The sequence below is a fragment of the Trachypithecus francoisi genome, unplaced genomic scaffold, assembly GCF_009764315.1.
Source record: "Trachypithecus francoisi isolate TF-2019V2 unplaced genomic scaffold, Tfra_2.0 Lachesis_group12, whole genome shotgun sequence".
Classification (NCBI taxonomy): domain Eukaryota; kingdom Metazoa; phylum Chordata; class Mammalia; order Primates; family Cercopithecidae; genus Trachypithecus; species Trachypithecus francoisi.
This window is the reverse complement of record NW_022681457.1, coordinates 75,958,187-75,971,450: the sequence shown is the minus strand read 5'-3', so window position 1 is coordinate 75,971,450 and position 13,264 is coordinate 75,958,187. Positions and strand designations below refer to the sequence as shown.

General features: G+C 45.4%; 1 protein-coding gene and 1 long non-coding RNA gene across 7 annotated transcripts in view; one reads left to right on the top strand and one right to left on the bottom strand.

The window, feature by feature from the left end:
* SPATA6 (spermatogenesis associated 6) overlaps nt 1–5,128 on the bottom strand; it is a 192,427-nt gene extending 187,299 nt beyond the window's left edge. For 4 of the 6 annotated variants that reach the window (XM_033226457.1, XM_033226455.1, XM_033226456.1 and 1 more), the window contains exon 1: nt 4,853–5,127. In XM_033226457.1, the coding sequence (XP_033082348.1) occupies nt 4,853–4,903 (51 nt within the window). In that variant the 5' untranslated portion in view covers nt 4,904–5,127. Of the gene's footprint in view, nt 1–4,852 lie in introns of all 6 variants that reach the window. The other 2 variants (XM_033226459.1, XM_033226460.1) reach the window with 1 other exon arrangement.
* LOC117092619 overlaps nt 4,210–13,264 on the top strand; it is an 83,064-nt gene continuing 74,009 nt past the window's right edge. Inside the window, exon 1 of the long non-coding RNA XR_004440858.1 lies at nt 4,210–4,302. This is a non-coding gene — a long non-coding RNA (uncharacterized LOC117092619). The remainder of the gene's footprint in view (nt 4,303–13,264) is intronic.

Sequence of the window (13,264 nt, the reverse complement as noted above, 5' to 3'; positions counted from 1 at the left end):
TACTTAGCACACCATATCATTCTCTAAAGATTCATTGAGAAAAGTCACACTTTCCTCTTAGCAATATATTTTCTCTCGTGTCATATGGCTCTGTTGAGCAACATAAAATGTTGTGTTATACATCCAAACCTTTCTGTTTTTACTTTCATATTACTTAAGTATAACACAGATGAGATTACCACTAACACAAAATTTCAGCAAAAAATAAGCATGGAAGGGATAGAGAAGAATAAGATTGCACACTTTCAACAGGCAATTAGAGATAACACCTAGTTTCCAGTTTACAGAAATTGGGAAAACAATGAATGTCACCACAAAAAGAAGAAAAATCAGGCAATAATACAACATGAACTATTCTATATCTGAGCCAAGTATCTTCAAAAGGTAGTGTTCACAAAAAGATTTTTACAAGAATAAATATTCATAGTAGTATTATCCAGTAACAACCATAACCTGGAAACAAGCCAAACAACCATCAACAAGAAAATGGACAGCATCAGAGTAGAAAGCTTCTGCACAGCAAAGAAAACAACCAACAGTAAAGAAAACATACACAATGGGAGAAAATCTGATAAGAGGTTAATATCCAAAATATGTAAGGACCCAAACAACTCAATAGCAAGAAAACAAAAAACCTAATTTTAAAAATGGGCAAGAGGTCTGACTAGGTATCTCAAACGGACAACAGGTGTATGAAAAGTTGCTCACCATCTCTAACCATCAGAGAAATGCAAATCAAAACTATAATAAGATATCCCCTCGCACATGTTAGAACGACTACTATTTATTATATTGTCAGTGTTGGAAAGAATGTGGAGAAAGGGGAACCCTTGTACACCATTGGTAGAAATGTAAATTAGAAGAGCCATAATAAAAAGTATATTTCCTCAAATAATTTAAAAAAAGAAAAATTTCCTCAAATAATTAAACTACCATATAATCCAGCAATCTCACTTCTGGGTATGTATCCAGAGGAAATCAGTATACGGAAGAGATCCACACTCTCATATTCATTGCAGCATTATTCACCATACTCATGATATGGAAGCAACCTAAATGTTCATCAGTGAATGAATGAATGAAGAAAATGTGGTAGGTGTGTGTGTGAGGGTGTGTGTGTGTACACTATTCCGATATCTATCACTATAGATTAGTTTGCCAGTACTTAAACTTCACATTGGAGCCACATAGTGTGTGATATTTAGTATCTGACTTCTTTTGCTCGGCATGTTCTTGAGATTCATCCATGTTGTTGGTCCTATCAGTAGTTCCTTTGAATTGTGGAGTAGCGTATGTGTATACTACAACACATATTGTGTATACTACAACATATTTATCCATTCTTTTTTGTCAAAATTTACATACATTTACACTGTACAAAGTGATGTTTTGCTACATGTATACACACTGTGAAATGATTAATTCAAGCTAATTAACATTTTCATCACCTCATATACTTATTTCTCTCTGAAAAGCAGTTCTGTCTGGAATGGACCTGAAAGGGGAACAAGGGAATTGCAAGGGGTGATGGAAGTGTTCTAAATCTTGATCTGGGTGATGGTGACATGAGTGTATGAACTGACCAAAACCAACTGAGGAAAAAAAGGGAACATTGTGGGAATTAAAAAAAAAAAAAAAAAACAAAAAACTGCTCTATATTAAAATAAACTACAAAGACCTATCAATCAAATAATTAAAGGCAACATATAAACCTTGACTGGATCCTGGTTTGAAAAAGTTAACTATGGAATCCATGTTTGGGGCAACCAGAAAAACTTGAATATGAACTAAATATTAAGAATTTCTCATCAATTATCTTAGGTGTAATAATGGCATTGGGGTTATACGGACAATCTCCTTATTTTTTAATTTTATTTATTTATTTACTTATTTCAGAGACAGGGTCTCACTGAGTCGCCCAGGCTGAAGTGCAGGGGTATTCACAAGTGTGCTCACAGCACACTACAGCCTCAAACTCCTGGGCTCAAGCAATCCTCTTGCCTCAGTCCCCCAAGTAGCTGGAATTACAGGCACCTGTCATCATGCCCAGCTAATATCCTTATTTTTAGAAGACACACGCTGCAGTACTTACAGGTGGAGTATCATTATGTCAATTTTCTTTCACTTTTTAGCAAAAAAAAAAAAAAATTATACATAAACATACACACACATAGAGATAAATCAAATTAATGTACATGGTCATGGGTTATAGGTCAGTATTCATTGAACTATTCTTCTAAGTACTCTGTATGTTTGAAAAATCTCATTTAAAAAGTTGGGGGAAAAGATGCCAGTTTTAATAGATACAGAGTGATCTCCAGGACATACTGAACGAAGAAAAGCAAGATGCAGAATGGCTTATATACTACCTATTTCATAAAAACAGATATATATATATATGTGTGTGTTGTGTGGTATGTGACAGAGAGTTTGTGTATCTGTTTGTATCAAAATCAGTGAAAATGGTTTCTTAAAGCAGATGAGTATAGGTGGGAAATAGTTTTGAGCCTGGAAGCAACACTTCTCTGAGTATATCATTTTATACAGTCTTGAACTTGAACCATGTAAATGTAAAAGGAAATAGACAAGAAAAAAACTAAAATCAAAATGAAGATGTTAAAAATATCTAGGGTCATATAACCTTTCTATTCAATCAAAGCCAAATTAATCAATCAATCAAACATGTTTAATTTGTATATTTGCTAGTGGGGTTTTCTTTTTGGAGGGGGCGGGGGCGTTGTTTGTTTGCTCCTTCTGAGCATCAGAGCCATTTTAAAAGGCTTTTGTTGTTCAGAAATTCAGGAACATTTTGCAGATCTGCTTCTAAATAGTTGTGCAATCCTAGACAAACAATAGGCATGCTAAGCATCGATTTTCTTGGCTGTAAAAAGGGATTGAATTCAATGATTTCCATCTATGATTTCTCGGAACTATAAAATTCTGTGACTTAAATGTTTGTTGGGGAAAAATATTATTTCCACCTGCATAGTTTTCTTTAGCTCTGATGAGTAACAAAGCTCCATTATACAGTGAATTACAGAGTCATTCACTTTCTGCAACACAACTAATACTCAGGAGAAATGTAGCTATTCCTCCGACTCCTTCAAGCAGTAATCAGTTACAACAGAGTACTCTTCCTCTTAGAAAGTTTGTATTGGCAACGTTAGGGAAGCTGCAGCCAGCCAGTCAGGCAGCTGCACTCACCAGACTGCTAAACACCATTAGCTGGCAGGAGGAGGAAGAAGCAGTAACAAAACCTATTAAGGCTGAACTCTGTTCAGAGTTTCACTAAACTCCTTCAGAGGAGGTCGAGAAAGCTTTGTGCATTCTTCTTGCTAAACTAATTTTACTTTACAAAAAGTTGTCAAAAATGGCAGCTTTGGGAGGAAAACAAGTAAAGCTAGGGCTACGGAGTTTCCGAGAAAAATCTCTGCAGGCTTGAAGGTAAAGGGAGAGCCCAAGAAAATTTCTACTTCACCACCACTGCCTCACACACTGCCCCACCCACACTTCCCTTCTTTAAGACCTAACAAAAGACCTAAAACAGTCCTGTGACTTCCCTAGGGGTTTAAGTTCTGTGCTGCAGCAACCTCATTCTAACGTGAGGAAGGCCAGCCAGGAAAGGCGGGATGCTGCAAGCACGGGTTAAGTGGAGCCTGGCCAGCAGGGAGCACAGGAAGGAAATGCAGAGGGCTCCTGGCTGCAGCACCCAGGAGAGTAATGGTAAATATTTAAGCACCCTCAACCCCCAAGTTTTGCTAGGAGATCAAAGAGAAGACAACATATATAAGAAAACTTAGAGAGTAAGGAGTGAAAAGAGACAGAACGGTGAATTTTGGTTCCAAACTGTGCCTGCACGACTAAAATGGGGTGTGGAAAGGGTCTTGCGGGGATTTCCTCCAGAACAGACAAGCTGGAGTATTCCTCTGAACAGGAGAATGAGAGGGTTCTCTAAAGAATGCAGGGGAAGAAGTTCAAAACCCTTGGAAGTATTCTGAGATCAACAAGGGGGATAGAGTTTTCTCCTAGCATGGAGAGGTCCAGCCCCTTCACTGGATGAGTGGGGTCTCTGCCCCAGGTGGACTTCCACAGGAGGAGGGAGGAAAACATCCTCTTGAGCAAGTCTGGAGAGTGCAGGGGTGGGGCTGTAAGTTTGGGGAAGGAAGAGCTTCCCTCATAAAGTTGACTGGGCCTTTCTTGCAATGGCTGGCACAAAGTCGGAAGGGTCTGGGGACGGGAGGGGCCTGAAGTGATCTCTGAGGCGTTGGATTTTTCCTGGAAGGCCCTGCGAGGGAAGGCAAGGTACTTAGCACAATGGCACATTTCAGTTGTTGGGTGTGAAGATTCCCCTTTGAAGACAAAATAAAGAAAGGCCCCTTCATTAATGAGGGGTTTGAAACTGGTCCGAAGTAGTGTGCTTGCAGGGATTCGGGAGGAAATGCGACCCCCACCCCCATATGTGGGAAAGGCAGGGGCAATAATTCTCTAAGAGAACTGGAGCCCAGAAGAATGAAAAGAAAGCTCCCGCGCTGCGCACATACATTCTCTCTCACTGTAAAGTTAGGAGCGAGGAAAGGAACTCTGAAGTGGTTTGGGAACGATCTGAAAGCTCGCAAGCTGGAAGTCGGGTTGAAGCCAGGGTAGCGGAGCAGGAATCAGGCTTCCGCGTGGCAGGAGTGGAAGGGCGTTCAAGAGTGCGAGGTGTGGCAGGACCGCAGGGGCGTGGGGTCGAAGCTCCCTAGGGATGATTCGGAGGGTGAAGTTGATTTGGGGGTGATTCTGGGCTCTCGGAAGTGACCTGAGGGAGTCCCTGCGCCAATGCCCGAGGGTGGGAGGCGCTACCGGTACTCACTGAGCTGATCTCCAGCGCCAGGGCGCACTGCAGCGCCTTCACCTTCGGCATCCGTGCGGGGTGGGGCGGCGGGGAGTGACCCCAGCCACCGGCCTTAGTGAGGCGGGGAGACCTGGGGCTGGGCTGGGACGGGGAGGAGACGAGGTGGCGGCGGCGGTGGCAGCAGTGGCCCCCAGGCCGGGGCCCGCGGTCCAGCCTGGGTCCCGCGGGAGAAGCAGCTGAGCGCGGGGCGCAGACTCGTTGTCATGGCAGCGGGGGGGGGGGGGGGGGGGGGGGGGGGCGGGGCCGGAAGAGAGGCCGCGCGGGGCGCTCCAGGGGCCACCCGTGCGGGGACGAGCTCTGGAGGTGGGGCTTGACGAACGCCGAGCGAGGCGGAACCGGGAAGGGGGCGGGGCTTCTGAAGGGGCGGGGTGAGGCAAGGCAACTCTTCTGTGACCTCAAACTGCGCCCAAAGCCAGAGGAAAGGGAGCAGCTGTTTGTATAATGGGACAGTGCTCAGTTCAGAGAGTTGGAGTTCCTGTAAGGACGTCGGAGGGAAGCCCTGAGTTCCAGTGTGGTGATGGCACCTTGGGCTAGTGGCGACCCACTGTGGCCTCAGTTTTCCCAACTGTAAGAGAATAATAATTATTAGACCTCCTATTTGAATTTCATGGTACAGTTTACAAAGCAAGCATGAGGATACTGGGAATTAGAGAAAAGACTTGACCAAATCATATTCGGAACCAGAACTGGAACCCAGGCGCTCTCAAGTTTAACCTCAATTGCCTCCCTGAGGAGAGGGCCTTGAATCAGATCGTCCATACTCCTAGTCTCCTATTCTGTGATTCTCTTTGTTAGCGCGTTCCCTTTTCCCTTCAAGTTTTCCTGTCTAAATCACCAGTGTATGCATCTTAATGCATATTGCTTAAGTGGAACTGTCCATGAGGGGCCCACAATAAGTCCAGCTGTGAAGGGCCTGGCAATAGACCATCAAAGATAAAAAGAACCTGAGAGATTGCCCAATCCAATCATGCTAAAAATAATTTGTATTGCAAAATATATTATACATGCAGAAGTGTATAAAACACATTTATCTTAATAATAATGTGAACAATACCTGTACAACTAGCACCAGGTTAAGAAATAAAACATTACCAGTGTTTTGACGAACGGAGGCAAGATGGTGCATTTCCGGGTTTTTCATCACCAACTTTTCCCCGTGTGCGCGAGGATGCAGCTGGCGCCCGGGAAGGTGCAGACCAACCAGGCATGCGCCAGGTGATGTCAATCCGAAGAGATCAAGATTTACCTGGTGGCACCTGCAGCGCCTTCCCCCCCCCCCCCCCACGCGTCCGTGCCCCGCCTATTGCCCTTCCACTCCTAGAAAAGCCACTCCGGCAGATGCATGGGGCGGGCTTCCTCAGCCCCTACCTTTGTCGGGACTGCATTAGGAACTCTGCCCGAGAGCTCTACTGGGTGACTCTCTCGGCCTCCTTTGCCGGAGGCCAACAGACTTCACCCCCATACCTTTTTCTCTGGAGCTAGATGACCAAAGAATAAATTTGCAGTTTTGCTTTTAGCCTTGCCTACTTGCTGGTTCTTTTGTGCTCGCTCTGGTGGTCTTAGAAAAACAAATCAGTTGGTGCCGAAGACCCGGGAGGAGACCCCTCCTCAGGCCTCTAAGGGTTGAGGAACCTCCTCCTGCTCCCACGCGGCAGACGGACCAGGACCTGAGACCCGCTTCCCTCACTCTCACGGCCTTTCTGGGGTAAGTGCCCTTGTCTCCTCTTTACCTCCCTCGGCCGGAAATCCTGCGCAGGTCCGAGGTCCATTTGGAGCCACCAAGTGGCTCGGGAGACCCGTTCAGGACGGAGACGTCCGCCTGAAGGTAATCTCCATTTTGGCTTCAAGAGCCTCCAGTTTGTCTCTGCTGGTTCCAAAGGACGCTTTGAAGCCAGGCAGGGATCCATTTCCATTTCCATTGTGTCCATTGTGTAAGTAAAGAGGAAACAAACGGGAAACCCCCAGTCCAAATTTCCAAAGAGCACCCCCTTAGGGTGCCTCCTAGCCAATTTAAAAAACCTTACAGCTTGAACAAGACCTTAGGAGGAAGTGGTTAATTTTCCTTTCCACTGTGGCGTGATCGATCTCAGCAATTTCTGCCAGCGGCTAGGCAAGTGGTCCGAAATTAATTACGTACAAGGCTTTGGGCCTTATGCTCTCGTCCCGACCTGCCCTATATTCCTCCTTCTCTCCCCTCTCTCTCCAACCCCTCCCTTCCTGCCCAGACTCCTCCTTCCTCCTCCTTATCTACTAGTAATCCACTCGGTCCCGTGCCTCCTTCGGGGCCCCCAACTGGCTGAGTCCCCTATCTCTGCCCACACCCTCCTACAGTGTTAGCACCTTTGTGAGAGGTGGCTGGGGCAGAGGGGGTAGTCAGAGTACATGTCCCTTTTTCATTGGCCGATCTTTTCAAAATTGAGAAGCGTTTAGGCGATTTCTCAGCTAATCCTACCATATACATAAAGGAATTTAGATACCTTTGTCAGGCCTATGACTTAACTTGGCATGACCTCCAGGTTATCCTAACCTCTACCCTAAACTGACTGAGGTTCTAACCCAGTATACCCGGTTAGATCTGGCCTCCCCCACAGGGGCCACTATTTTGGCGTCTTATTTCATTTCTCAATCAGCTCCTGACATTCGTAAGAAACTTCAAAAGGTAGAGGATGGTCCTCAGGCACCAATACAAGACCTGGTTAAATTAGCCTTTAAGGTCTATAACTCCAGAGAGGAGACGGCAAGCTCGCCTTGAGCAGAAGTTACAGCTCCTAGCAGCGGCTTTACAGCCCAGTCGTAACCCCAGGCCAGAGAGTACACACTCCGCAGACTCCAAGGCTACAAAAGGAGCCTGCTATAAGTGCGGCAAGGCAGGACACTATGCCAACAGGTGTCCGCAAGGTCCCCGAGCCCCAACGCAGCCTTGCTATAAGTGCAAGGCATCAGGACATTGGACCAGTGAATGTCCTAACCCTCGTCCACCAGCACCCCCTGCCCTGCTTGCCAGCAGGGAGGACACTGGAAGTCTGATTGCCCCACCCTGAGAACAGGTGCTGCGTCTCCACGTGACCCCCTTTCCCAGGATCCTGGGAGCTCCTTCCAGCTCCTACATCTAGACGACGACAACTGAAGGTGCCGAGACTCGGGGACCCCCATCACCCTCGCCAAGCCGCGGATAACTCTCCTGGTAGCGGGTAAGACAATGAATTTTTTAATCAACAGCGAGGCTACCTATTCTGTTTTGCCGTCCTTCTCTGGACCTAGCCTTCCATCCAATATCTCTGTAGTAGGAGTAAGCGGAAAGCCATCCACTCCACAAAAACTCCACTCCTTAATTGCTGCCTGGCCAACAACTACTCTGCACACTCGTTCCTCATTCCCAGCTAAAAAGGGCCCCTACGGAAAGCAATCAGTGGAAATCAGTTTGGCTTTCCCCCACTCGCCTCAAACTTACTAAATTTTCTTAACTATCTCATACTCCTCAACCTTGCTGGGACCTTCCTTCTGGGTTTTTCCCCTATTCCAACAAATGCTTCCATTCCTCATTCCTATACTAATACTGTGCCTTATTTTATTCTTCATCTGTACGTCCAAATGCCAACCATGGGCCCCGACCTTGACGACGCCCCTTAACAGCAGGAAGTAGCCAGACAGACCACGGCGCCCCTTATCGCTATTACCAATAAAAGGTTGGAATGTTTTGACGAACGGAGGCAAGATGGTGCATTTCCGGGTTTTTCATCACCAACTTTTCCCCGTGTGCGCGAGGATGCAGCTGGCGCCCGGGAAGGTGCAGACCAACCAGGCATGCGCCAGGTGATGTCAATCTGAAGAGATCAAGATTTACCTGGTGGCACCTGCGACGCCTTCCCCCCCCCTCCCCTGACGCGTCCGTGCCCCGCCTATTGCCCTTCCACTCCTAGAAAAGCCACTCCCGGCAGATGCACGGGGCGGGCTTCCTCAGCCCCTACCTTTGTCGGGACTGCATTAGGAACTCTGCCCGAGAGCTCTACTGGGTGACTCTCTCGGCCTCCTTTGCCGGAGGCCAACAGACTTCACCCCCATACCTTTTTCTCTGGAGCTAGATGACCAAAGAATAAATTTGCAGTTTTGCTTTTAGCCTTGCCTACTCGCTGGTTCTTTTGTGCTCGCTCTGGTGGTCTTAGAAAAACAAATCAACCAGCACCTGAAAAATGCCCCCAACGATTACATTGCCTTTCTTGCCCTGGAAGTAACCACTATCCTGACTTTTGTTACAATAATTCTCTTCCTTTTGCCATTCATGTATGCATTTCTAAACGAGATGTTTAATGTTTTCTGGTATCGATAGTATATGAATGGAATTAATACTGTATGTATTTTTCTGTGATTTGCTTCTCCCACTTAATATGCTGTGGAATTCAGCCACTGGCGATGCTGTGTAGCTCAAGTTTTTTCCATTGCTGGACAGTATTCCAATATAGATTAATTGATTCATCCTTCCTACTATTGATGATCATTTACACTGTTTTCATTTTTAGCTATTATTAACAATGTTGTGAACATCATAGTACAAGTCTGTGTCTATTAATGCACAGGTACTAGAGTAGAAGTGGGTTGACTGGGTATTAGGGTTTTGCACATGTAGTACTTTAAAAAGTAAGACGACACCATTTTCCAAAGTAGTGTACCTATTTATATTTCTGGTGGGGATGTATAAGAGTTCTTATTTTTCCACATCATCGGCAACATTTGTGTTTGGATTTTTAACTTTTGTACATTTGTATGTGTGTATTTTAGGTATTTCATTGTGGTTTTATCTTGCATCTCTGGTACTGTTGAGGTTGAGTACCTTTGGTTTTGTTAGCCTTTCCATTTTCTCTTATTGAACTGCCAAGTAGTTATCTTGCCCCCTTTTCTGTTGGTCTCTCTCTCGGTTCTTTATATACTCTAGATAATAATTATATGTCTACTCTATATGTTGCAAATATCCTTTCCACTTTGTTTGTATTTTAATTTTACATATAGTCTGTGATTAACAGAAGACAAATTGTTGTCGTGGAGTATGAGTATTCTCAGTTTGACCAAATAATTCCAAGTTGCTGTCCAGAACGCCATACCAGTCTACGCTCCCAATGTTTGAAGGCCCCACATTCTTCCCAGGCTTGGCATTATCAAGCATTCTTGTTTTCCCCAACATAACTGACATAAACTGTCATCTCACTATTGAATTTTTCAGATTACTGATGAGTCTGAGCATGTCTGTATGTGCTTACAAGATTTTCTATCTTTACAATAAATCATCTGCTCATAATGCTTTACCCCATATTCTATCAGGATTTATGTCTTTTTTTTAGGAGTTTTGTGTATTCTGGTTAGTTAATAAATTCTAAGATGCTACAAAAATCTTCTCTCTTTATGGTCTTTTTATAAACTTTGTCCAGGACTTTGTTTTGTTTTGGGGTTTTTTGGTTTTTTGGTTTGTTTTGTTTTTGACAGGGTTTTACCCCTGTCACCCGGGCTCTGGAATGCACTAGTGCAATCTCGGCCCACAGTAACCTTGGGTGGGCTGTGTCCCCACCCAAATCTCATCTTGAATTGTACTCCCATAATTCCCACATGTTGTGGGAGGGAGCCAGTGGGAGATACTTTGAGTGTTGGGGGCGGTTTCCCCCATACTGTTCTCGTGGTAGTGAATAAGTCTCATGAGATCTGATGGTTTTATCAGGGGTTTCCACTTTTGCATTTTCCTCATTTTCTCTTTCTGCCATCAGGTAAGAAGTGCCTTTTGCCTCCTGGCATGATTCTGAGGCCTCCCCAGCCCTGTGGAACTGTAAGTCCAATTAAACCTTTTTTTCTTTCAAGTCTTGGGTATGTCTTTATCAGCAGCATGAAAATGGGCTAATACAGTAAATAGGTACCAGTAGAGTAGGTTTTGCTGAAAAGATATCCGAAAATGTGGAAGCGACTTTGGAACTGGGTAACAGGGAGAGGTTGGAACAGTTTAGAGGGCTCAGAAGACAGGAAAATGCGGGAAAGTTTGGAACTTCCTAGGGACTTGTTGAATGGCTTTGGCCAAAAGCCTGATAGCCACATGGACAATAAGGTCCAGGCTGAAGTGGTCTCAGGTGGAGATGAAGAACTTATTGGCAACTGGAGCAAAGGTGACTCTTGTTATGTTTTAGCAAAGAGACTGGGGGCATTTGACCCCTGTCCTAGAAATTTGTGGAACTTTGAACTTAGAGATGATTTAGGGTATCTGGCAGAAAAAATTTCTAAGCAACAAATCTTTCAAGATGTGACTTGGGTGCCGTTGTAAGCATTCAGTATTATAAGGGAAGGATGGCATAAATGTTTGGAAAATTTGCAGCCTGACAATGTGATAGAAATGGAAAACCCATTTTCAGAGGAGAAATTCAAGCTGGCTGCAGAAATTTGCATAAGTAATGGGGAGCCTAACGTTAATCCCCAAACCATGGAGAAAATGTCTCCAGGCCATGTGAGAGGTATTCACAGCAGCCTCTCCTATCACAGGCCCTGAAGCCTAGGAGAAAATGGTTTCATGAGCTGGGCCCAGGGTCCCCATGCTGGTGCAGCCTGGGAACTTGGTGCCCTGCATCCCAGCTGCTCCAGCCATGGCTGAAAGGGGTCAACATAGAGATCAGGCTGTGGCTTCAGGGGGTGCAATCCCCAAGCTTTGGCAGCTTCCACATGGTGTTGAGCCTGTAAGTACACAGAATCAAGAATTGGGGTTTAGGAACCTCCACCTAGATTTCAGAGGATGTATGGAAACGCCTGGATGCCCAGGCAGAAGTTTGTTGCAGGAGTGGGGCCATCATGGAGAACCTGTGCAAGGGCAGTGAAGAAAGGAAATGTGGGGTTGGAGCCCCCATGCAGAGTCCCTACTAGGGTGCCACCTAGTGGAGCTGTGAGAAGAGAGCTGCTGTTCTCCAGACCCCAGAATGGTAGATCCACCAATAGCTTGCACAATTCACCTGGAAAAGCCACAGACACTCAATGCCAGTCTGTGAAAGCAGTCAGAGGGAGGCTATACCCTGCAAAGCCACAGGGGCAAAGCTTCCCAAGACCGTGGGAACCCATGTCTTGCATCAGCATGACCTGGATATGAGACCCAGAGTCAAAGGACATCTTTTTGAAGCTATAAGATTTGACTGCCTTGCTGGATATTAGACTTGCATGGGCCCTGTAACTCCTGTGTTTTGACCAATTTCTCTCATTTGGAATGGCTGTATTTACCCAATACCTGTACCCAAATCGTATCTAGGAAGTAAATAGCTTGCTTTTGATTTTACTGGCTTATAGGCAGAAGGGACTTGCCTCGTCTCAGTATGAACTTTTGGGTTAATGCTGAAATGAGTTAAGACTTTGGGGGACTGTTGGGAAGGCATGATTGGTTTTGAAATGTGAGGACATGATAGTTGAAGGGGCCAGAGAAAGAATGATATGGTTTGGCTGTGTCCCCGCCCAAATCTCATCTTGAATTGTACTCCCGTAATTCCCACGTGTTGTGGGAGGGACGCGGTGGGAGATAATTTGAATCATGGGAGCTGTTTCCCCTCTATTGTTCTTATGGTAGTGAATAACTCTCATGAGATCTGATAGTTTTATTAGAGGTTTCCGCTTTTGCATCTTCCTCATTTTCTCTTGCCGCTGCCATGTAAGAAGTACCTTTTGATGAGTTCATGTCTTCTGCAGGGACATGGATGAAGCTGGAAACCATCATTCTCAGCAAACTAACACAAGAACAGAAAACCAAACACTGAGCATTGTCACTCATAAGTGGGAGTTGAACAATGAGAACATGTGGACACAGGGAGGGGAACATCACACACCAGGGCCTATTGGGGGGGTGGGGAGCTAGGGGAGGGATAGCATTAGGAGAAGTACCTAATGTACATGATGGGTTGATGGGTGCAGCAAACCAACATGGCACATGTATACTACCTATGTAACAAGCCTGCATGTTCTGCACATGTATCCCAGAACTTAAAGTATAACATAAAAAAAAGAAAAAGTGCCTTTGCCTCTGCCATGATTCTGAGGCCTCCCCAGCCAGGTGGAATTCTGAGGCCTCCCCAGCCATGTGGAACTGTAAGTCCAATTAAACCTCTTTTTCTTCCCAGTCTTGGGTATGTCTTTATTAGCAGCATGAAAATGGACTAATACACCCCAGCTCAAATGGTAATCCTGCCTCAACCTTCCAAGTAACTGGGACTACAAGCGTGTGCCACAGTGCCTGGTAATTTCTGCATTTTCTGTAGAGACAAGGCTTCGCCATGTTGTCCAAGCCAATCTCAAACTCCTGGGCTCAAGGGAAATACCCACTCGGCCTCCCAAAGTGTTGGGATTACAGGCGTGAACCACTGCGCCCAG